General features: G+C 36.8%; 1 protein-coding gene across 2 annotated transcripts in view; it reads right to left on the bottom strand.

Annotated features, from left to right (window-relative positions):
• The window catches only part of LOC128987444 (TNF receptor-associated factor 4-like), a 33768-nt gene extending 8027 nt beyond the window's left edge, over positions 1-25741 (bottom strand). The window contains exon 1 of one of the 2 annotated variants that reach the window (XM_054408289.1): positions 25502-25741. In XM_054408289.1, coding sequence (XP_054264264.1) covers positions 25502-25627 — 126 coding nt within the window. In that variant the 5' untranslated portion in view covers positions 25628-25741. Of the gene's footprint in view, positions 1-11335; positions 11454-25501 lie in introns of those variants that run through there. The other variant, XM_054408290.1, reaches the window with a different exon arrangement.
• Between the last annotated feature and the right edge of the window lie 1397 nt (positions 25742-27138).

Here is a 27138-nt window from a genome sequence, read left to right as displayed (position 1 = left end):
GATTTTCTAATGAACTAGCCTATCATAGATAAAAGAAGTATAGACATGTATGTATGACAGAGTATGTCTACTCCTTTTATCTATGGTACTATTTCCAAGTTCATCTGGACGACCCTGCAAATCGTTTCTATTAAAAAAAAATTGTATTTGGTTTATGTTTATGAACTTGTATGAGTGTTGTTAACTAAAGCTAAATTCACATCAAATTAATTAATTTAATGTATTTTAATAGTATTTCTAATTAATTTCAGTTTTAAGAACATATAGTAAATAAATCCTTGTTGAAACGGCTGTACTATCCATGCAATTATTGTCAAACTATATGTTCAAAGATTCCTGGACGGCAATGTTATAATACTAGTTGGAGCAGAGGTACTGGATCTAGGGTTAATACAGTTTTGTGACGTGTAAGGTATATCACTGCAGAAGTAGTTAGCTCAAGAATTATGACGCGGATGACAAAGATTGGTAGCTTTTGCTATAATTATAAAAAAAAACAAGTACATAAAATCATTCACAGTTTTTTTTTTCACAGTCTATTGAATAGCCTGCAGTTAAGTTCACTCTAATGAAGAATATAGACGTGGCCAGAGTTCCAAACGATTTAAGCAACAACTGTTTACATGAACTATCCTATATGTAAGTTTTTTTTTTAGTGTGCAATGTACTTATTGAATTTTCATTAGTAATATATCATGGCTATATCGTTTATGTAAAAGTATCAAAAGATAGTAAAACGAAAACGAAACAATCAACCAAAACCAGTGACCGAAACAAGTGTCGAGCTGGCGGCGCCGCGCCTACCTCGGGATTCCCCGAGGGCAATAATTCATCTTTGAAGTAACACCGGTAACACTGACTCACTGGCCGACACGGATACCCGCCTACCACCCCCTTTGTGTCGTCACCCTATGACCACCGGTCGGTCGGCCACCCATCCAAGGAAACTCTAGACATCGGCGGCTCTTTGTCGTTCGTTGACCAGCGTATTTTCTAGAGTTGAATGTATACCCTCACTCACACCAGGGAATAAGTAAACTGTAGTAGTTTTCTTGTTTATGAAAATATTTGCATTAAATTAGAAAAAAATCATTTATTTATTTATAAAATGTTATTATTTTACAAAAAAAACACACTTTTACCCTCCCTGTTGCAGCAAACCTAAGTACTTGTTAAACTTATTCTATTTAAATATGGAATAACTGTGATATTTTCAAAAAGTCATTTTAGTGTAAATCCAATCAGGCAAATAGAAATTTGCTTAGTCTGCAGGTTTGTTGCGGTGGGGGTATATTTCGTCATAAACTCTTTTGCCACTTAAGAATCTTCAATAGTAAAGTGGCAACTAAAACGCGACTCCAGCGACCCAATTCTGGCGGCGCTCTAGAACTACCCGAAGGCCTTTTCCGGTATTACGCGTGCCGCATCACACAAGTAGTTTTCCCGCGCCCCTATTCAAACGCTTGTAGGCGAAGAAAAAGAAAGCGAGTTGACGACCGAGGCTAGGTCGACCCGATCGACTTCGACAGCTGTTTTACTGTCTCTCTCCCTCTCTCTCTCTGTCTTTGGATGTGTAGGGTTGGCGAGGGTTGTAAAATTGCTGAAAGTGAAAGGGACGTGGCTGGCGCTACGTTCCTAGTTTTTGGCCTCTTGATGCTAACACTGGGTCGGCTACTCGAGATCAAACAACAGCGTGTGTTTAGTACAAAATTGGGTCCACAGTCACATCTATCTATATCTATCTATATATTAATAGGCAAGCATGTTTCTTTAAAACCTTTTTTCTCAGCTCGTGTGCATCGTGGGGTAAATCTACGCATACCGTTAGAAAGCTATTTTCCTGTAGGTGTGCAGAATCCCTTTATAAATTGAAATAGGCTCAAAGATAAGCACAAAAAATGAGTTTAAAAATTTGAAAAAATTAACATGGATCTTATGCGTTGCCATGCTGGTGACGAAATAACAACGAAATATAAACAGAAAATCAAAACAAATGGAAGAAACTCCAATCACATGTTTTATTTACAGTGTGGGGTGAAAACAGAGAAGTGAGTAAGTTTACATTACATATTTTTGGTCGAGTTTCGACCACTGGACGACCTCTCGTACTTATTTAATACGCAAGCATAATTTTTGTGACAATTACTCCTCCGAAATTACTGAACCGATTGACATGTTTTTGGTGTCATTGGAAAGAGCGTAACGTGAAGTTGTGCAGGAAACTTTCTTTTTAGGGAAATAATTAGAGAGCGAGGCCCTGGGGCCCTTTAAAGTTTCGTATTTTTCCATAAGATTAACATGGGAATCAAACATTGTTTTGAAACTCCAGCTGTTGTCTGAAATTAAATATAAATAATTGGTCTCTATGGAAGCATGAGAAAATTCACAATGTTTACATTTGCTTTGACATTTAAATGTAAACAACCAGAACTGTCAAATGCCCATTTTACAATTTCAGACAGCTGATCCAAAAAAATAAACAACTACGTGGTAGGTTTATTTTAATCTTAATCTTTATGATAGATTAATCTATTTCAATGATTATGAAACAGATATTTCCCGTCGTGAAGCAAAAATTAATAGCGAGAAGAAGAACATGTTAATTGTAAACAGTCAATGTGTAATATCTATGTTGTATTAAAAATGTGTATAGTTTTGAATGTTGATTTGTGTTTAATGATATAAGTTATTAGTTATTTAATTTTTATTTTAAGGATTTGGCATATGAGTAAGCCTTATGATAAATAACACTATTTCTGAGTTCTGCCAGTTTTTGCCTAACTCTATCAGGTAGAGTTTAAAGTAGCCTACACCTTATTGTCTACAAATTGGCTAAATAACTTAGATATGGTACATTGTAAAAGCTGACAGCCTTTTTACGTTGACTTAAATTGTAAGCTTACCTTTTCCCTTCCATGGGCAGTTTGATCGTTAAAAGTTTAAACCCCTTTAAACTGGAATAGGACTGTTATGTAAATTGTCAGTATTTCCATTAGTTAATAACCTTTTAAAATCTTGACTCTTAAAATCATCTGAATTTATGACTATTATTAGTTTTTAAACAAGTTATTTGTTTATAAATAACTCGCATACTTCTTTGCAATTGCTCGATTTCGAGCAACATGTACACTAGTACTTATTTAATACGCAAGCAGGATTTTTGTGACAATTATTCCTCCGAAACTACTGAACCGATTGACATGTTTTTGGTGTCATTGGAAAGAGCGTAACGTGAAGTTGTGCAGGAAACTTTCTTTTTAGGTAAATAATTAGAGAGTGAGGCCCTGGGACCCTTTAAAGTTTCGTATTTCTCCATAAGATTAACACGGGAAACAAACATTGTTTTGAAACTCCAGCTGTTGTCAGGAATTAAATATTAATAATTACAGTAGTTGCTCCCCACGGAAGCATGAGAGTTCTGTAGAGTTTGTAGCCTACACCTTATTGTCTACAAATTGGCTAAATAACTTAGGTACAGTACATTATAAAAGCTGACAGACTTTTTATTTTGACTTAAATTGTAAGCTTACCATTTCCCGTCCATGGGCAGTTTGATAGTTAAAAAATAACCCTTTAAACTGGAATAGGACTGTTATGTAAATTGTGAGTATTTCCATTAGTTAATAATCTTTTAGTTGACTCTTTTAAAATCATCGGAAATTATGACTGTTATTAGTTTTTTAACAAGTCATTTGTTTATATGTAACTCCTGTACTTCTTTGCAATTGCTCGATTTCGAGCAACATGTACACTAGTTAAGCTATAATTTTATACAATAGCTAAGATATTCCACATTCCAACCAAATATCTGGCCGAAAGTAGTTTTTGATTGCATTTTAATTGAATAATTTGTAACGAATTGAATTAAACCACGAATCGGACATACCATGATCCGTATATCGAAATGTATGTTTTAATAGGTGAGGAATCCGATTATGGTATTTTTAAACTTTCGAAAATGTATGGTTTAGGCTGTAGAGATAAAATTACGGTGAAAATCAAATATATAATTTAAACTATTTTTTGTGTTGAAATTCTAAAATAAAATTCTTAACTCCTACCCCAAAATATACCGATTCATAATGTTTATTACAACTATGATCGATGATGTAGCCATAAGGTCGATACAAATTCTTATATTTCGCGCGACGAATATGAAAATATATAGATTTTTATTAAGGAACGGATTGTACAAATATATTGATACGTATGTCGAAATGTATGTTTTAGTAGGTGAGGAATACGACTTTGGTATTTTCAAAGTTTCGAAAATGTATGGTTTAAGCTGTAGAGAGAAAATTACGGAGAAAATTAAATATTGATTTTAAAAGATTTTTTTGTGTTGAAATTCAAATATAAAATTCTTAACTCCTACCCCAAAGTATGCCGATTCATAATGTTTATTACAACTAACTATGATCAAAATTTAAACTGTGTCTATTTAAACTGTGCGTGACACAATGATGATAATATCTTACTTTTGTCATTTTTGGCTAAGCCACTACGGATGATTATTGTCATGATTGTAATACTCTGTTTATTTCTTATGTACTGTACTGTAAAATATTTATGGCTGCTTCACCGCAGGTGAAGCCTTGGGTTGTATTTACTATGCCATTAGATAAGCTAATACGATAAAAATCAATGGCAGCGTTATTAAGAAATGTAAGCATTTCAAGTTGATCGAATAGTGGAACTAATTATGTGGAATGTTTGCTGAATAGCATTAGACACTGTGACGTTTGACTTATTTCCAAAGTCAACGAACACTGATAACCAGTGCAAATTTTAATCCAATATACCATGTGGTCCTATTGTGGTTTAATGTCAAATGCTCTTTCATTTTCAAGATGAGCTCGCTCGCATCAATCAAACACGTCCTGGTTGATGTTCGTTTACTACGCTCAATCCGGATATTGTGGCTACACAAATACCAATAAAAATAATCAATTATAATCAGCTATTCGCTTAGTTAATTTTGAAATATTTAAATTGTTCAGATCAGACAAATTGACAACAAAAATTGCGTTGTAAAAAGTCACTATGAGATATTGCTGATGAAGGTATGCGAAGGGGTGGCAAGGTCATCCAACGCGGCTTCTCTTTCATCTACGCAGTTCTAGGCTTCTCTGGACTTCCCCAATACTTTCGTTCTCACGCCGATGAAGGACAGGTCAGGTTGATTGGAAATGGAAAGAAGTTGTAAAAGGTGCTTGTCATATTTATGATAGTCTCTATTCATTTAGGGCTTATAAGGGTGTTGTTAAGTTAGGGAAAGCAGACGCGGTGGCGTTCTTTTGAAGATATTGACCGCCCTAGTGGCGAGTCCTGCACCCGTGGACTTTCCCCAAGACTACGGTTCTCACAGTGATGTACGTCCAGAGAATTGTAAATTAAAACTGATTTATATAAGTTCCTCGTTATTTTTACGATAGTACCTTACCTATTCGGTGAAGGTTTTTAGGGGTGTTCTTAAGTAAGAGAATAGGGATGACAGACACGGTGGCGTTCTTTAGAAGTGGTAGGTCCCGCTCCCGTCAACTTAAATATTTGAAGGGTTTGGTATTTTTTTTTGTTTGGAGCAAATATAAGCATTTGTCAATTATATAAGGCAAGGACTATACAGATCTTAGCATACACAGCATATACAGCATATACAGACATTATTTTCTTCCGCGTTCTCTTCCCATTGCGATTACTTATATAGTTAAGTCTTTTTTGTTTTACTTGCGATATCAGTAATGCTCCATATTTATTATGTTGCCAATTTATTGTTAATTTGTATTTTTCAAGTTTCTATGTTAGTTTTACCTGATATTCTCACAGCAATGGCCTTTTCGAACAGAAACAAGTAATATTGGCACGGGCTTGGAAATATGTTTCAAATCAGGCGAAAGTACTTGGAATCACACGATTAGCCGACATTTATGTTATAGAAAGGATTTCATGTGTTCTAAATAACAATCTCTCTAGACATCGCCAGAAGTTATTTTACCATCCATGCGATTCGGGCAACTTTGTCTAGCGATCCTTTAAGCTCGTGATACCCAACATCTGTTGACCGTTATTAAGTCACTGGTATCGCGGTTGGTTAGTAAGTATTCCTTTGGTTAGTAATACATCATAAAACCCAAATACATTAAATAATCAATGCTCAATAGCATTCATAGGAATGCCCTTTTCCTTTGTATTGTATTTTGTAATTTGTTACTCTAGTATAGACTAGTTGTTTCCAGTTAATATTAACTATACAGTACCTATTTAAAAATCATTAAAAAAATTTAATTACCTTTTGACTTCTCAATACAAAAAAAGGAAGAATTTTAAGCGCTTAACTTTTAACTAACCGTAAATAAAAATCTTAAGCTCAATACTGTTTTAATAAAGGTTTTAACAGAGTAGGCTTAGAATACTGACTGACAGACCAGTTAAAATGTTTATCTTACTTTTAAAATGTTAAATAAGAAACTCTTCACATACCATGTCTTTTTGTAAACACTCTAACGTCTTCAGCCAAATGACCTTGGTTTCGTTGTTCTTTAACCATTATTTTTAGATCATCAAAAGCGCGGCATCTTGAAATTGTTACGTACAATTCCCCATGCTGTAAGCAGGGGATGCAGCTCTAGCAGATAAAGACCAACTTTTCGAGGACGAATTTTAGAGGAACACTCGTTTTCCAGCTGAACTTCAAGTAATAATTTCAAGACTTCATCATTCAAACTTTCGCCATTAATCTGGTTCTATTAACCAGTCCTTTTTTTGGATTTAATTTTCTTGGTAAAATTACAATTACACCTTTTTTGACATAACTTGCGAGGAGGTAAACCCTTATCGAGGAGGAAAATATGTCATTCTGAACAGTGTACAGACAAAACTCTAATTTTATTTGCAGATATTTTATATACAGCACCATTTGATTAACTGTATTTTTTCACTTCTATAACAGATTTCGTTTCTCATGACGCTTGATGAACGACTTCTACACCTAATGACAACTTACTTAAATAGGCAATCCTAACGAACTACTGTTGCAGTAAACTTAACTGTTACACATGTTTGAAATTTACAACATCTTGCATAATTACAATACTTTGTGCCTGTTGGCTACTATGAATCGTTTGGATTAATTCAAGATATTAAACTTTTTTGATATAGGCCTACACAAGGTAAATTGACCTCCATGTTACCCAAAATTATACACAGGTCCTATATATACTAGTGTACATGTTGCTCAAATTCAAGCAATTGCAAAGTATTACAGGGGTTATTTCAAAACCAATAACAGTCATATTTAAAAAAGTTTAACTCAAAGTTTAAAAAGAGTTTAAAAAGAGTCAACTCAAATATTACCATTGTGTAACTCAGACCCTGATTACCTAAATCCCTGATCTTCGTTATTGATAAACCTTAAGCATTCCGGCTGGTTTTCTCCTTCTCAAAATGCCTCGCTGTACAGGCAACACATGTCATTGATAGAGGGTCAAATTGAGAACGAAAAGTCTTTTAGGGGTAGTGTTAGCTCGCATTCGTAACCTAATAGTTGAGATTGTCCAGGGTCAGGTGCTGACGTGTACGCCTCCTTTCTATGTTTCGTTGTTGTCGCGTCGGAGGCATTTAAAAGAAAAAAAACAACAAATAAACAAATTATAGCTACACAAAACAACGATAAATGCACAAATTTAAGTTACAATCATGCTAACACGATCTGTCATAGCGACACAAAGCAACGATAAATATATAAATTCAAGATACAACCATACTAACACGGTCCGTTTTCGTTTTGGGGGTTATGTTTACACAAACTCAAATAGTAAATAAATTTACTCAATGCGTTTCATTGAATCGAAAAATAAATAACAGTAATTAAATTATACAGCTGATCAAAATGTAAACAATTATGTTCTTCATAAGGATAACATGGGAACTTTCAAAGCCACTGGGGCAGAACCCAAGGGACTTTGTAAAAAATGTAAGGCCAGTTGGCAAATCTACGCGACACGCTCTTTCCAATGAGATGTCAATGGATAAAATCGGTTAAGAAATGGCGGAGGAGTTCAACCGACAAAGTTTCATGTAGCGTATTAATTATATATATATACACCATATTACCACACTACAAATGTAATTCTACAATATACGGTACGTAGTTTTATCCAAACAAACGATCAAAACCCCCTAATGATATTGTTATTTGATTCAATAGTCAATGCACATAAGCGAGTCTTATCTTTCAAAGCAGATTAAATAATACAAAGGCAGAGGAATGCGCGAGAACGAGGTCACTTCACGGTTGCTATAGAAACGACGAAACTATCCATTAGAATTGCGCGCCAACGTCAACTAAACTCCAGACTGTATAAACACGCCGAGTGTGTAGTGTTCGACGGAGCTAGGCTACTTTCAGTTGGCAAGACTGGCTTCTAGCCTCGAGCGACGTGGTTCAACCACGAGAAGCGCCTCAAACTCCTGGGTAATCCCCGGTTAGCTCCTCCCACTCTGCCCCCTATCCCCACCTAAAAGACGAGCAAGTGGTAAGTCGGTCGGGTCGATTGACGACAAGTAGGTTTCTCGTATATAATAATTTAGTTTTACAGGCCGGTCAACTGGAATGACGATGAAATAACATGTCGACGTACTGGTTTTCAGTATTTATCTATTTAATTAAAAAAGACGGTCTAGTGGCCAGACGACCAAGTATCTTGTCGGTCTACTGGTAGGCTCCCAATCTGAAACTAGATGATGCTATTATAGCCTGCCTACTCATTTTAACCGTTCACTATTTAATACTATAACAAATACGAATTTAAGAACATCTTAAAGGTTTGTTTTTTACTTGTGATCTCATATAATTTCATATAAAAACACATTGAGAACGGAAAGTCGGCAAGGAAGGCTGAGACCAGGACATTACATTATCAATGCCACCTGTTAGGTCCAAAGGTCCTTGTTTATGAGCTACTTCCGTTCCCAGGTCCGCTGTTAGCATTCTATGCTAATCGCCATAACCTGTAAACACCCATTCCCTCGCTTTCTAGCATTGTAATTCAATCCTTTGTGACATTAATTGCCTTACGTCATATAATTGTTTTTATATAAGCCTTCGAAGCTCGACGATAATGCATAGGGGTGTTATTTTTAACACAATCCCCATCTCTCATTGGTACCTGTGTTATAAAATATTGACATAGCCTACATAACAGGAATTTTAAATACTGAGATTACAAATTTTATAATTGCGATGTTGTGTTGGCTTTGTATTGTCTCGCGACATATTGTACATGTATTTGTACATGCTTCGTATAAATTACATTATTTGTATAAATGACATAAATGACATAAATGACATACATTGTATAAATGTATTTGTACATGCTTTGTTGTGCTTTGTGTATGATTGACAAAACTGTTGTAGCTCTTTAAACACATGCAGCATGTTGTTTAAGATCCGGTTCATAAATAAAATAATCAGTCAGCTGTCTTTCGTTGCTCTTTCTCGGAATAGTTGAACGTAATTGGTTATAAAACAGCTGGAAGTGCGGTGTGCGGCGAACTGTCGCCAGTTGTTATATGTATATGGTCAGCTGACAGGCCATATGGCGAAGAACAGCTGATAAATACATTTAAGTGGTCACTATTGGTTTATTATCTCTGCGGAACATTAAAGAGGACCAGTCCTTTTTCTGGGTTAAAAGCCCACGCTTTTAGCTCAGTAAACGTTTACGATTGAACTGTGTCAGTCCTTTTAGTCAGAAAACGGGAGTGAGAAGAGATTGGGCATACTGGGTGAAAATTGACGTCATAAGTTGGTTTGAATCGGTTTGAATAGAAGATGTTTTAAAACAGAATTAATTGTTCTATAGAAAGTTCTAAGTATAGTTTACACTATAGCGTGTCGTCTGCATCGTAAAAAATTTTGACGAAAACAATACTTTCTCCATATACTATGGTATAGGGGGAGAAAGTAAAAATACGAGAAAAAACTAAAATTTAATAATTTTGTGCGCATGAAACTCACAAGGGGAACGTGATTAATAAGAGAATTTTTCGATCTGGGTATGTAGCGCAAAATTAATTGGAGGAATAAAGATGAAACCAGTTTGCAGATACGCTTTAGATTTGTACAGTGCAATACAGCCATTGACTATAGATATACAAATAGCCAGTTTTGATTAAACAATAAATGTCACAACCGACTTTGAATGCTATACTACATTTTACCTTGTTAATTTTTTATTTAAATAGTTAAACAACATTTATTTTAATTTCACTTGGGTCTCGTAAACATGCCAGTAGTTTTGTGTCCGGATTAAAGCAAACACAAGGACACATAGACAAGATCTGTCTACTACGGCGACAACCCTCTCAATACAGTACATGAGATCACTCGCCCGATAGTCGCCTGTCCTCGATACCAAGAATAACTCTCGCTCACCGTAATGCTAATGCATAACTGATAACTGCAATACAGAATAGAAGCATAACTCAAAGTAACCTGAGCTGTTATAGAGTTATTTCGTTTTCTTTGAACCTTATAGTTCCAAAAAAGTTAAATTAGTTATCACCTAATTTCAATCAGACGTATAGTAAATTATGTATAATTTACATTTTATTTTTCCTATTGAATTTGATATTTTTAGCGAATTTTGTAAATAGGGAATTAGCTATTACCGTCAGTCTCATTATTAAGACAAGCCAAAGACGTCTTTTACGTTTGGATGTCTCCAGAGGCCAAAATCCCCGTTAGCACGATAAGTCTAGTAAAAATCGATCGATTTTGATGAAATTCGGTACAAAGGTGTAAACGAGGTTATACACTCATTTGATCGGATTCACGAACGAGCATGATCGGACTATGGGGCAGGGTTTTATTGTGTAAAAGTTTTTATTCCCATTTTGACCGTCAAAATATAACATTTCACAGTTCTTTGGTAGAGCTAAAAAAATGAATTTAGTACTGTACTGTATATTGTAGCGGTGTTTGTAATGTTGCGGAGGAAATTTAAAAAAACTATAAATTACGAATTCACACGTTAATCTAATAGAAAATAAGTTAACTGTTGTCGTAGGTAGTTAACTTGTTTATGGATATATTTTGATAACATTTTACTGAGCTATTAAAATTGTAAAAAAACCTACTCTAGGTAGAATGAAAAAAGGGATTTTAAGCATAAAATGACTGAATTAAGAAACATAAAATCTGAATGGAATTGCCAGGGACGAAAAATACTAGACGCTGAACCGATTTATATTCATGATAAATGTAAAATATGCACAAGTAAAACTTTGTACACAAAGTAAAAGTGTAATTATTTTTTTAATTATCCTACAATACCTTGATGGAGCTGGAGCTTACATCGCGGGGTCGCACTCTGTACATGACGACGTACACAACAATCACAATCACACAACGTTCGCAGACTGACTGTGCAGCAGACAGTTCGCACTTCCACCTCCAGGCGCGCCACAGCCACTGGACTGTGCGCTAATTACACCTTTACATTGCACTACACTCACACTGTGCACTGTGCAGGTGCCGTCAAGGTGAACGGGTCTATTAATGTATCAGTCTATCCGTTTACTGTTTAGCCGTACAAAGCTAATAGCACATTATCTGCCAATAGCTGTTGTTCTACTCAAGATCCGCACTGGATGGAAGGGGACGTAGGGGGGTGATGTTTCCGGGGGCGACCTTTCCGCGTCCCCGCATTATTGATATACTGTAGAGACTATAATCAGTATATACTATTGATATACTGCAGACTATACTGTATAGGACGTTTGCTGCAGAACGTCTACACAAACACACGCACGCACAAAGCAGACATCTATCATAACACATATATAGCCTCCCGATTGCACCAAATCGTAGAATATTGATTTGTAATCCAAACAAGTCGGTTTTATGTTTAGGCAAAAATTCCCGACAAAAAACTATCTCTGGCAGGTTTAAAATTTTCGTTTGTGATTTGTATTGCTGTATTGTGCAATTAGTTAGTAAAAACACGTACAGTATCTCTAGTTAGCTCTACCCATAAGTGCATAAGTGCATTACCGTTTTCTTGATTAAAATTTGATTTAAAACCAAGTGCTGTAATAGTCCAGGAGCTGAGGGGGGTTGAGCATGCATGAAAGTAGTACGCAATGTTATTGCTGATTATTGTAATATGGACTGTGGTGATCAAAATTACGTATGTCGCCTATTTCAAAAGTGGTCGATAAGGTGGGGGGGAGGGGGCAAACATGGCGGTTTGCGCTATGCGTTAAAACGCTGATAGTTCGAAAACGGTAAAAGATAGAACATCGGTTAAAACGTCGTTGTAATCTTAAAAATGTGGACAACAATAATGGTCATTGGGTCCGAGGTCGTATCTCTATAAATAAACAAGTTATTGTATAAAATATGTAAAAATGGACTTTTCGTGTAGATTTTTTACCGAAAGTATAATTAATTTGTGAGTGTCGCAAAGAAGTAATATCAAATATCTTTGCTGATAGTTGTAATATGGACTGTGGTGGTAAAAAATACGCATGTCGCCTACTTTACAGGTGGTCGAGAACTTGGGGGGAGGGGGGCAAAGATGGCGGAACGCGCTATACATCGAAATGACTGTAGCTCGAGAATGGTACGAGTTAGGACATCGGTTAAAACGTAGTTTTAATCCAAAAAATATCACCAATAGAAAAGGTCATTGGATAAAAAGTCGTATCTTAACTAATAAAAAAGTTATAACAATAATAAGTTTAACAAAATCTACATCGTACAGCTATTTTTTTCGAAAATCTTATGGATTGTTGATAAATAATAGTGTAATTACTTAATTACTCGGCTAAATATTAACTAGATGCATTTTCTTATAAGAAAAAAATATATTATTACGAATACATATGGTTTAAAATGTAAAACACGGCCCTCTAAACGCCTTGGGGTTCGTCCGTTAGGTTGCGTTATAATTGCTGCTGTTTTTAAAATAATGATTGCTTATATTTTGTATTTCATTATACACTGAGTATATAAATGAAATAATGATAAATAAATAATCAAACAAATAAGATAATAATTTAATATGAAATATAATATATAGTAGTTTAATTCCATTGTAAATATAAACACCATAAACTTTTAATTTCTTGACCGCTCTCATGCATTAATTATATATGATGTATATACATTTGTATCAAAGAAAATATTTACAATTTTTTATTTGTATTACAGGTGCTAAGAGAAATTAAAAAGGTACCTATTTAAATTCAACAAATAATATGAACAACCAGTGTAATTGTTATGGATAGAATGAAGAGATTTGCCGTATTTTTTATTATAAGGTATTTAATTTTGTAGTAATGTTTTTTATTTCATATAACTGTATTAAATAAGAATCTGTTACATAATCATATTGTAATAACCTAAAACATTATAATAATTAAAATTGGATTTGTAGTGGTAGTCTGTATTATGCATTTGATTGCGGCCAAACCCCAAGTATTATATGTAGTTTGGAGGCCGTGTTTTACATTTTAAACCAAATGTATTCGTAATAATATATTTTTTTCTTATAAGAAAATGCATCTAGTTAATATTTAGCCGAGTAATTAAGTAATTACACTATTATTTATCAACAATCCATAAGATTTTCGAAAAAAATAGCTGTACGATGTAGATTTTGTTAAACTTATTATTGTTATAACTTTTTTATTAGTTAAGATACGACTTTTTACCCAATGACCTTTTCTATTGGTAATATTTTTGGATTAAAACTACGTTTTAACCGATGTCCTATCTCGTACCGTTCTCGAGCTACAGTCATTTCGATGAATAGCGCGTTCCGCCATCTTTGACCTCCTCCCCCCAAGTTCTCGACCACCTGTAAAGTAGGCGACATTCGTATTTTTTACCACCACAGTCCATATTACAACTATCAGCAAAGATATTAGATATTACTTCTTTGCGACACTCACAAATTAATTCTACTTTCGGTAAAAAATCTACACGAAAAGTCCATTTTTACATATTTTATACAATAACTTGTTTATTTATAGAGATACGACCTCGGACCCAATGACCATTATTGTTGTCGACATTTTTAGGATTACAACGACGTTTTAACCGATGTTCTATCTTTTACCGTTTTCGAACTATCAGCGTTTTAACGCATAGCGCAAACCGCCATGTTTGCCCCCTCCCCCCCACCTTATCGACCACTTTTGAAATAGGCGACATACGTAATTTTGATCACCACAGTCCATATTACAATAATCAGCAATAACATTGCGTACTACTTTCATGCATGCTCAACCCCCCTCAGCTCCTGGACTATAACTGGGCGGGGTGGTATGATAAGACAAAATGACGAATCTTTCTTATAGATTTTTATTTCATATCAAACTGCGCAACAGGCATTGCGAAGTATCAAACAATGTATTCTTTGATGCATGGATTATTTATCAGTTCCAAAAGCTCAGTGTACACATTCACTTCACATTGCATGTCGGTTACCTTATCGGGACTGATAACAAATGTTTACGCTGTACATCCTAGGTGAATTTTCGAAGTTTGATTTCATACGAACTCAGTATCGATGTACTGTAATACAATTGAATTTGTTGTTGATACTGTATCACGATTGTTGTTTCCGTGACTCTAGAGAAGTCAATCAACTTCCTCCACGAGCTCACTGTCGAGTTGCGATGCTTGTGCACGTGTTGTCGCGAATGTTTACAAGAGGAATAAGATAAGAAACAGTGACCGGAAACAGCTGATCGACACGACGACACTTCCGTTACCGCTCGTGATCATGAGAGCGATCGATTGAACTTCCGGCGAGACGTGTGGGTGCCCGGACGTTGAAGGAGTGAGTACGAAGTTGTTGTGAGACGACGGAGGAATCATTAATCAGCTACAGTATGAGGTAATGAGAAGATTATAGTGTAATCTCATTGTATTCATCCGCTGATACACTAACTGTTGATAGTTCCATTGTTACCTATAGGTTAGTTTAAACAGACCTACAGATTACTACAAGATGACGGAAATGCGTTTGACCTAATCTATGGTAATTTTTGGCCCGGCCTTTAGTTATGACCAACGATGTAAAGAGCTACTGACTGAGTTGTTAATATCGTTGGTTATGACTGACCTTCTTGATTCTTGACTAGAACATGATTTTAAACTTGATGGTTTAATTATTGTAAATACAATACTTTAATACTTAAGTATACTTTAGTAAACTTTAATTTTTTAAAATGATACAAACACATTTCCAGAATTCCGTTATTTTACTTTGAATCCATCATTATTAAAGAGCGGCCGTTTGCAATACAACAATTGATAATCACTGTGCCATAAACATTGTGTTGAACTCGTTACGCTCCAGGGAAAGTAATTAACCGGACAACGCACTTATTAATTATTATACAAAACCACGATTAAATTTTTCTTAACTTATGCGTAGGTTGGCAAGAGTGTTTCCGGAGCTGCCTTGGTCGGGTTAATTACTCTGTTGTGTTGTGCTTACTGTAGTGCACATCCTGGAAATGCCTTTTCTTCTTCTCACCGACCACTGCCACATAGCAGCGCCGTCAACCATGACGCTGCCACGGCCTTCCAGATCCACTCTAGACTTGATATGTACAACAATGTAATCAAAGTAGCCCTGGATTCCTGGAATGCGGCCACCATTGTAGAATATTCCCATGAGATATCTTTTTATCTTATCGCGTCCAAGATTAATTGTTAATTTTTATGACACCAGCAACCTCCAAGGATGCCAGAAGGCGTGTGAATTCAAGTTGAGATAAGCGATAAATGCTGAAAGAGTTGTACTAACACAGTTCTGGTCTTAATTAAAAGTTATTATAAAATTCCCAGTGCAGTCAATGATGCAGTATGCGGTGCGGTGACTAGAATAATAGACAATACGTCATACTGTATCTCTTGAATTATCTGAATTGTCAGTCAAGCCTGTGATCTGTTCATAGTCGACTCTCGTGTAGCCGGGGTGATTTTCTGTCCGGGTGAACCCGCATTGGTGTGAAGCAGTGTTTCCATCCGCAAGAAAAAAATATCCCTGGGCCAACGTCAAAAAATCCCTAGTTATCCCTAGTCCGCGTTCTAATAATCCCTCCAATTATCCCTCTATATCAAATCTAGATAACTTATTATTTTTGCAGCAATACCAATGGATATCATGTATAGCCCCCTAAAATATGGTAACTGGTGATATTATTCTTCAATATCCCATATTATTTATAAAGTAATACTATATCAAAAACATTTTTGTACCATTACCATGGCCATCTTTAACTCCAGGCAGGCCGCGGCCTGGTAGGATTAGCGCCAGACGTCCCATAAGTTAACATGGAAATAAAACACAATATAGAATCGAAAAAAAAACGATAAAAATTGAAAATCTATTTCTGTACATTCAATGTGGAGTCAAAATTTTCATAGCTCAGTAACCAAGCTTTCGTATTCTTAAAAAATACATAAATATCATTAGCTTAGCGTTCTCCAAACAAACACCTTTTACAACATTATACTTGCAATGTTGCCAGTGTTGCCACTTCGAAGGCCGCGGCTGGCCTGGAATTAAAGGTAGCCGTGATTAAAAACTGTCTATGTAGTACAAAACAAGATTAGTTAACTAAAAAAAAGAAACAAATAGTTATTTTTAAAATTTTATAAACTAATAATTTTCATTTATAAGTATTTACAATTGTTTCAAAAATAAAAACGAAAACAAACATTCTACATTGACACAGGGCACATATGGCTACTAAATAACAAAACAGTCTAGATAATCTAGATCCGCCATTCCATTCCACCGACCAACTCCAACCTATGTTTTCTGTGCTCCAACTTCGCTTGTTTCGTGCAGTGTTGGCTGTTATCTGTTACTCTTCCCCTTGAGTGTTCCGACTTTGAAACACTACGTCACTACACTACCTACAACCATAACAACCTAAACATCCTCCTTGAGGAGTATCATTTATCTATGCTACAATCGATTTGTTACCAAAACCTATGGAAAAAGTAGTATAATCAATGTGTTATCAATACCTTGCAAAATTAGCCAAAATAGATCCTTAACGTAACGTTGTCGAAATACAGCCATAACGTATTATTTTATCGATATTTCAATTGTATAATGTCAAAGGCCTGAAATCCCTAGAAAATCTCAAAAATCCTTCAATTTCGCTGATTATCCCTAGTTATCCCTCAATCCCTTTTCAATCCCTCGAAGGCCCTAAATATCCCTAGAAAGGGATTTTTATCCCTCAAATGGAAACACTGGTGTGAAGCTCCCATATGATTCAATATTCAATAGTCTACAGCCTCGTCCGGTGTGGGACGGACCCGCACCGCGCTGGTGTGAAAGAGGACTAATTGGTTGATTAAACCCAAGGTATACTAAATTAATAAATGCAGTGCTGGTGAAAATAACTAATTTAGATGGAACCATAGAGTAGACCTTAAGGCACGGACATTAAGCTTTGGAAAACGCAAAAACCAAAAGATACAAATGACCACATTAATGAGTGAAGGGTTGCTGCAACGCAGTGTTGACTCAACAATAGGTGAGAACAATAGAATGATGTACTTTCACCCATCGCAGCGCAAGTGTTCTACAGTTTCCTGGACCCTCCAGCAGCTTCACACCCAGCTGCCTCTCACGGGTCTCGCACTCGCCCTCGCCCTCGCCACTCGGGCTACTGTCCCATGAAAATACGTACGGCCTACTGAAATCCACACTGTCAAAGTTTGGTTCAAGAGTATCACTTGTGAATTGCACATAACCTTTCTATCTTCTACCAGTTTTTAGATTTATTTTCTTGTTATTTCATTTCAACTCAATTCAGTTTCAGTTCGTTGTTGTTATAGGATTTCAACACAATTTTAACAAAATAAACCCATAATTAAAAACAACAGCTTGTTCTCTCTTTTTTTAATCGAACTGTAAAGCACAAATCAAATCATTAACCCTGAATAAGGGAAAAAGATCATTCTTCAACACTCGCGCTCAACGTCCTCAAACGCACATGAAAACACATAACAAATTTTTAGATCGAACAATAGGCCTACGTTTAGACGCTGGTCCCATGCAAGTTTACGTCTTCTTATGACAAATTGCGAGTACAGTATCATGAATGTTTTACTAACTTCAGGTTGTTATAGCCACAGGAGAGCTTTATTTGTTGTCATTTATCGAACACGTTAATAATAGTAGTGTCTACTAACTGCCCAAAATTTAATAAAATTATAGCTTTTGTATAGCCTATCTATTTTTGAAACTAGGAACAATACATTCTATTAGTTAGTTTGTTTGGATTAAATATTTTTAATTTCGCACCATCACTGTAGAGCCAATTAATATACGTAGCGATCGATGTTGTGAATATATAGCTTTTAAGCCAAAGAAGGTGGTAAAGAAAGATGTCACTTTTAAATAAAATCATAGATTAATGATTTCTTAGAAAATGTGCTACGGAACCCCAATTAAATCTACAGCTGTAACGAGTGTGATCATGGGACACCAATAGACCCATTAAACAATGAGAACTCTCAAAAGTGAATGATTGCTCTAATGAACTGAAACACTTGTTGAAATAATAACCATATCAACAAACAGTATACAAGTGTTTGCTTGCTGGAGTGATAATATACTGAACCAACCAGAACAAGTCTATTCGTTAGTGGCAACAGAGGTCTCTGTGAATCGGCTGTTCAAACAACTTATCAGCTGCTGTTATTTGTTCAGTTGGCAGGTTTTGTTTCTCAGAGGATATTAACCTCAAGATGAATGTACAGAATGCAGACTTATTGTCAATTGTTTCAATTTAGCAAAGTTTTTGCTCCTACGCTTTCAACTCTACACCTAAACTTTTTGAAATGCGAAAGGTAACCATTTTGTGTTATTAGTCGACCTCTCGTCCTCGTCGTTGACAATTTAGGCTTTAAGTAAAAGTGGTACTGTTTCGTTGCTTGACAATTTAACCGAGTACTCTTGAATAGCAGCAATCAGTCATCAGTCCAGTCGTTAAATTACAGGCTGTGTTACGCTTTGAGCAATAAAGCTCCGAGAGCTTTGTTCTAAAAGTATAATCAAAATTGTCCTTTTTATTTCATTGTGTATTTATTGTTTAATTATAAGAGGTCTACTATTCGCACTAGGCTGACTCGGTTGTTAAGATTTCCCGAGATAACTTATTCAGTAGTCTTGTTTCTCATGATTTTTGCTCACATTTAGTGTTTACAAAAACAAATACAGTAAACAAATACAGGCCACGGATATTTTGTAACATACTTTGCCTAGCAGTCGGGAGAATTTATTTAGTCTTATGCAAACTTAAAATCAACTCACCCGTCATCAACCAAAGGCGTTCGTTGAGCAAAGCTCGTCCCATTCTTGGCACTCGCGATTATTATAAGCGGAGCGAAACGTCCGTTATGACCGTGCTGCGCTCTGATAAGCAAACTGCTTAACTAACCATGAATCACTCGATTAAATTATAAACATTACACCCTTATTTCCTGCCTTCTATAGCTACACTAGAATTTAATCATGAGTTATCTGAATAGCATTATGGTTTGTAAAGACGATAGTCGATGAGCTTGGTTGATGTGTCAAATGGTAATGACATGGTGAGGTGTGAGCTGTGAGATGCATTTGACGAGACTCCACGTTGGTGGTCTGACAGCTGCTGACCGCTGCTCAGCATCTTTACAACTACTGTAAATAAATTGGCAATGTCCTAGGGTACACGACGTCCGACGCATACTGAGGCTGATATTTACGAATATTTTGTTATGTTAGTTGTAATAATTTTTTCGGTAGTTGAAGGATTTTACGAGACTATGGTTTTCGCTGTAAATGAATGATCATGGGTTAAACTATTATGATAATTGATCCTCGTACTTTTTAGTGTTCAAAGACAATATCTGTGGTTTATGTTTGTTTAGTTATGAGAATAAGGTTTGGTGTGAATAGAAACGAAGAAATGATTAGCAAAACAAGCGTAGGAGGACGAAACCTCTCGTCATTAGATAAATCACCGTTTTTCTGAAGACGCGTAAATAATTGGAACGTAGCAATATAGGCCTACCTCTGGGCCTCCAAACAAAATAGACCACCAAAGTAGAATTGGTGTTTCAAAGTGAGAAAACATTGCTAGTTCCAGTAGGGTACAAAAGTCATCAGTTGTGTCCCTACCTGTGGACGAGGTTGACGGATGAGGACCGAGACTAACACCCAAACTAAAGTACTGTAACTCTCAATAGTCAATAGGATCATTGGTGGTGGGCATCACCGCTTTGTGAGACATCTTGACGTAGAGCAGTGATTTCACGGGGCGTGGGAGAAGATATTTTCCGCTCGGAACGTGCATTCCTTCGCGCGGAAATCGCTAAAGAGGTGGAAAACTGCCAGATACCGTGGCTTATGTGCTTACGTGCAAAACATGAAGTCTATATACAATGTTGACACGCATCAGCGAGTCCCGGAATGATGCAGTTTGCTAGCTCAACACATCCAAATACTGTTTTGTGTGGTGAATTACGATAAGCCGATGACTGTTCTAATTGCAGTCAGAATACGCAAAACCAAAAAAATAATAAAACATGTTCGACAGAAACATGTTAACACAAATGGCATGTTTGATATTGTTGTATTGCACTGCCCTGCGTAAACGGCTGTGTGCATATGTTTACAGAGTGTTTTTAAACGTAAATACTGTAATTACAACTACTGTAGGTCACTTAAAAAAACCGCTCATATGACGGTATCTATGATTTCTTTACTTCATTGTCGACCAGGTAATATGCATAGTACAAGTAATATATAGGGTTATTTATAATGTGTGTTGTAAATAAGACGTAATATCGGGGTTTTTCGATTTTTTTCGCATCCAAACAGAGCTTGCGAAAACGCCAAGTTAAGACTTATCTATACTATTATAAAATTGAGGTAGTGTCTGGGCAGCTGTCACGACTAAAATGCTAAACCGATACAGCCAAAATTAAGCACGAAGATTATCACCATACCTAGGAATGTCATAGGCCTAGGCCTGAGTTCTACGCAACAATGCATATCAGCTGATTGGCAATGAAATAAAGAATATGGTGATACCAACATGTGAGCTGGTTTTGTCTTTAAACAGTGTCTATTAGTACTTGTAATTTGTGTTACGTTAAAAAAAACACCCCGTATAATAAGTCGTTGTAGTGTACCAGTGGCTGTAAGCAACGCACGCTAGCGGGAAGCCTAATTTAAGGTCCGTTTTGCCAGAAGCGTCTCGTGCGTCTGACGCTCAGCGTCTATCGCTCCGCGTCAATCGCTGCCCACTGCTTATCATTGTTTTAGGTTAGTCCATTTTGCCAGAAGCGTCTATCGCTACAGCCGCCAGCGTCTGTAACTGAGACGCAAGCGTCTGACGCGGACCACTGCTCCTGGAGCAGACGGAGACGCAGTCGCTAGCGATTATTACTGGAATAAGCACGTGTTTAGTTGTTGACTTAACTTTTGTTTCCTAAATAAGTTGTGTTTTCAAGTTTAGTGACATGTCACAAACAAAGTGGGGATTCAATAGTGAAGAAGATGAAAAACTGATTGAAGCCATTTCAGCACACGACTGTTAAGTCAATTGTTAATTGATTTTCAAATATTAATTTAAAATATCCCTCTTCAGGCCTCTTTAAAAACATAGTACGCACTTCTTCCCTAGGTTTGCACAACATTTCTAATATCTCATCATCGTCTAATTCCTCAGCTAACAAATACTTTACTATTTGCTTTTTACAGGTCATTTTCAAAGATACTCCTTTTGCCACCAAAGTAAACCACTTACTGATCAAATAATCGCAAGGAACAGACGCTTCTGGCAAAATAGGCCCGTGCGATAGACGCTGAGCGATTATCACTCTAGCGATCATCGCTGAGCGTCAGACGCACCAGACGCTTCTGGCAAAACGGGCCTTTAGTTATTTATGTTCTTGAGGCCAACACGCAAGCTGCAGTGGGAACTTCAACTCAAGCATGTACAACGGTAGTATGCAGAAACAACCCAAACCGTTCGTCGTTCGTTGCACATTGTCGTAAAACCAAACAAAACAGCTGTATGATCACAACAATGGACAACGACAGCTGATAACTCCACAGGGCTTCCCTTCCCACGCCAACTGCTGAGTGCTGACGAAGTGACATTCAAGTAAAGAGGTCACCAATCAGCCATCACTAGCAGTGCGCGCGAAAATGTCAGTCATTATTGTACACTTATGACTTAAATTATTATTATCATCATCATCCTACCTTGCATACTGTAAAAATAATGTTTATTTATTCTACGATTCTTTATTCTATTGCAATTGTTTTTAACTGTATAATGTCCGAATCCTGCCTGAGAGCAAATGACTGAAGTTAGATTTTAATGGAGGATGGCCATAAGTACTACCGAAAACGTACAACCGCTCACTTAAAGCCATTATAAATTGTCTCTTAGAAAATCCAAAAATGTATAAGAAATTAGGAAAGTTTTTATATAACATCATGTCACATAACGTACACTAAAGCAAATTTATCGTCCATCTCCGTCTGGGGGCTCAGATATAGACCCATTCGTTTCAAAGAGCATCAACTAATATTCCGTCCTGTTCCGGCCAATTAGTCATTGGAAGAGGTACAAGTTATTATCGTGATGCCGGTCTTTGTGTGGTACGCATGCACGTATGTGTGTTGGTGTGTGTGTGTGTGTGTGTGTGGTCGACGATCGTTTGACAGCCATAACATCTCTTTCTCCGCCTTGTGACGGTATTGCCGCCGCAGGTATTTCTGGCCGACCCGACAGTGACAGTTATACATAGGCCGGCCTCACCTGTTAGTTTGCTTTCAAATCATCTATTGTTTCCACTTTTGTTCTTCCATCTTTGTGATGCCGTTTCTTCATTGACTTGAACGACCGAATCAAAAATAAAATGTCAAAATGCAGGGTGCCGAGTAAGTAACGCTCTTGGTGTTGTTGATTTGCCGATTTTTGTAAATACGCTGCAACGCCGACGCCGCGCCGTAACCGCCGTAACATTATAGGCTACTATGTAATCAACTTCAAGTTCGAGCCCTTGTTTTAATCTGGTTCGCGGTGAAACTGATTGAGCGAGAAGTTGTTGTATGTCTACTACACTCTAGTCTACTCCAAGCATGTTCATGTTCTTCGTTCTTCGCCCGTATATCCGACGACGCGTGCCTTTCAGTTCCGCCGTTCCGCCCGTGCTCAGGACTTCCGGTCCAGGACCACCACTTCCGGCGGACACATGGCGTCTTGTTACACTACAGTAGCGACCCCTTCGCTCACATGGGAATATTATCGTCCAATCAAGCTCAATTAGATAAGGTCAGGGTTACCCCTCTGGCAGCAGATAATCAACTTAGGTGAGCCGTATGAACTCAGATAAGACTAAGGTGAACCGCGCGAGAGAGTTCTGGCTCATTGGTAGGATACTGTATATAGTTTACGACTTGGCCAATAAAACTGATCGATACGAGATTGAATGAACTGTCGCAACGTCACCAAAATCAAGAAAGTACACAATCTCTTTGGTAATAAAAGTGTCTTCAATATGTCCAACGTTTCAGTCGTAAAACGATTATTATAATTAGCTCATTGAACTAAATTAATCCCAAAAAAAACTTTATTACAAGATAAGCCATGAAAGCCCCCTCCCCTTGATCGCTCTAGTTTTATTACTGAGTTTGTTTGGGCATCTAGTAGATGAATGCGAGTTACCGTACTGTGTTGTTACTCATCCAACCCACTGTAAAATAACGTTGGTGTCAATAACAATAGAGTTTTGTGATGTGTTGCCTGTATCCTATATTCACGTGTGTGCCCAAATTTGGTTTGATAGCGTCTGTAGTGCTTCAGTGCTTGCAACAATACTGTTAAGTCCCATTAATTCTGAACACAAACACCGATTGAAATAATATAACGTCTTAAATAATTCAACTAGGCCATATCCTCAGTAAAACTAATGTTTAACAGTGTTAAACTGATTAAATGCTTATACAGAGTAACTAAAAAGAAGCATTTATGATAAAATTATTAAAAATAGTATTTTTAGAAAAAGCCATTAATATCATGCCATTATTTAGAATGATAAATATTCGAGTTGTGTTCCGTAGTTAACACAAAAACACATATTCGAAAACGATAAATGGTTCAAGTTTTACAGTACACCAAGGTGTATTCGCTTAAAATACGAAATTGGTAATTAGTGTGTCATGTAATTTTGTAATGAGCTGATAAAAGAGCTTACCATGCGGTGATATACAAGAATAACAGCAAGATGTCATCATGGCCAGTTGATGGTATTATTTCCGAACACTCAGATAGTCTCGCAGCGCATAGATACACAGTCACGTCAGCGTCTTATTACAACAAGAATTCGTCATACTGTAGTGTGCAGAGGCTCGACTTGTGCAGATTGTATTGCACATGATTGCGTCACTTCTGTAATGTCGTGAGGCTGAAGGCCTAGAGACGACCAGGAGAAAGTGCAAGTGTACAACGCTGTCCTGCCTCTACCCTCTAGTCCCTGTATCGGGTGTCTTCTTGCTACGGCCTGGTTGCTATGGCTGGATTCCGTTCTCAGGGAAGTGATACGGGATATGTGCGATAAACCACAGAAAACGTACTACTTAGTACATTTTCTGTGGATAAACTGATAAAGAGTAGAGGGGTAGGAGTCGCGAGCCAGGACCAACGATATAAACCAGGACAACGGTTACAGACTATTTAGGTGTTTGGATGTACATGTGTGACTCAGGCTTCTCAGAACAATTCAATGATAAGTTAGGCCTACGTACTGCGGATTTCCGCATTTTTAAAATTTAATTTAACCCTCTCATGTGAGCTTATTGTTTTATAGAGTTAAGTAAAGATAAGGGTTTCAGCTCCTCACGTAAGTTAGATAAGTTTCATTGTTTTACATTGAAAATTTTTTCTCACAAATAAAGAGTCATGACATCGGTAAAGTAGTAAATACTTTACCATGTCATGCAATGTTTTTAATCTTCCAGAAACGTTGGTGATATCATCATAGGTATATCAACATAGAAACATTCTACCAGTACTAACAAACGAGTGTTTTATTACATTGCATTAAAATGACACTTTGGTAAGTATAAACCAAATCTTTGGGTTCGAAAAACAAAATACCAATATGTACCAATTCATTAAATTTGGTTAACAAAATTAAACAAATTAAAACTATGTGAAAGTACTAGTACACTAGTAAAGTACTAGTAAGCAAAGTAGTAAGCTAGTAAGCAAAGTACTAGTAGCAAACTACTAGTAATGTAAACTCCCTTATACGACCCCATCCATTCGAACACACCCCCGAGGCCTCGGGATCAATACTGTAACAGGGGTTTGGCACTATTTTTCACTTACGTACTATTTTATTGTATAAAAGTAAATAATATAATTACAATGTAACAGTTAGCCTACTTACGTCTGGAGTTATTGAGATTGGGGTAGCATTTTTGTCCGGCAGAATACTCGGGGTAGATTGCTTCTGAGGAGACAAGCGTGCTGGAAAACTCAGAGTCTTCGTCCACTGCGCGAAACTACGAACCATTGTACAAACAAAGTCACAAAACACTCAGTCAAAATTGCATAACCTCACAGGAAGATGTGGGTAAAACTAAGAGACGGAGAGGACGGACAATACACACTACGGCGTTATCGGCTCCCGAAGACAAGACTGACTGACTGACTGTTGGAAAAACAGAACAGCTGACTTGCCTGTCGCTGGTGCCCCTCTCCCCCCTCCACTAGCACGGCCTTTGTTGACCTTGCCTCCCCTACCTCGCCTCCCTTGATACAACAATGGGAACATAGCTCTTCTCTCTTAATGGCTAGTCTGCTATTCCTTTTTCGGCATAATTGTCGTCTGACACTTTTAACGCTTCAGAGCATGTCGGAACTTGCTCGTATCCCAGGTTTGACTTGACATCTATCTCGATATCTAGTCCTGGTTTCCAACTACGACTGAATCGGCGTAAAAAGCTGGACTTGTCGTACTTGTTCTGTACACATCCAACGGGTTTGATCGACTGATACAAAAATATCTGTTCTGTATGTATAGATGTTTGATATACGTTGGATAGTCTGTCAGTTCAGACAGATCAGTTAATCAGCACACAATCATTTGAACTATCAGGTAGCTACCAAACATCCTTTTATCTGTGAGGTAATTATTTGTGTAGAGAGAATGTTTTTTGTTAATTTCATTTTTGAGAGAGGTGAAAGAGCCTAGTATTCATTGTGCAGTACACTCTTCTTCATGCAGGAATTAAATACTGTAGTGTAATACGCAATGGTCAACGGGTCACATGAGACCTATGGTATACGCTCTGAAATCATCAAATCAAATCAGTTTTATCATAGATAAAACAAAGTTTTAATACACAAAGATTATGACAAAAGACATGTTTAATACCGTAAAACACTGTACAGTAAAGTATACAAAACTAGATTATTATATACAATTACTAAATAATTAGACAACTAGACCTCTCTATCGATTAGTCAAGAATAAAGCGAAGAAAATCCGGCCCAGAGGACCAAAACTGTGTCAAGGTCGGGTCTAATCTTAAGCTGTTGTAAATCAGAAGAGAAACGTTCAAACCCGTCGCCACCCGGGTAAGCACAAGCAGAGATGTCGGTTGACGAGTGTCCCACAATGATCACGTGTATACACGTGTCTTCTGTACAACAGTCTAGACCCGCTACCGGACACCTTTTTGTGATAGATACGCTCGTGCTTCTGGTTAGTGATAAGATATTTTAGAAAATATTCCTAGGTTATGCTGTTTTGTTACTTTACAGCATAAGATACTATTTTATTGCAAATACGTGAATACTTTTTGCTATTGTAACAAAACAGCAGAAAAACTGCAACTATTAGCTACTTGTTATTTTGAAATGTCAAATAAAATTGGAATATTCTCGATTACTAAAATAGTTAGAGCAGGAAAGTACTGTAAAGTATTTCTGTTTTGGAAGCAAAAGCCCTACTGGCTTGCTGGTTTGGTGCTGTGGACATAACCATGACTCACAGCACTTATCAGTATGAAAGTCCAGAGC

This window comes from Macrosteles quadrilineatus, unplaced genomic scaffold, assembly GCF_028750875.1.
Source record: "Macrosteles quadrilineatus isolate MER2022 unplaced genomic scaffold, UCM_ALF_1.0 Scaffold_2__2_contigs__length_208266976, whole genome shotgun sequence".
Taxonomy (NCBI): domain Eukaryota; kingdom Metazoa; phylum Arthropoda; class Insecta; order Hemiptera; family Cicadellidae; genus Macrosteles; species Macrosteles quadrilineatus.
The sequence above is the reverse complement of the archived record's forward strand: the minus strand, read 5'-3'. Positions and strand labels throughout refer to the sequence as shown.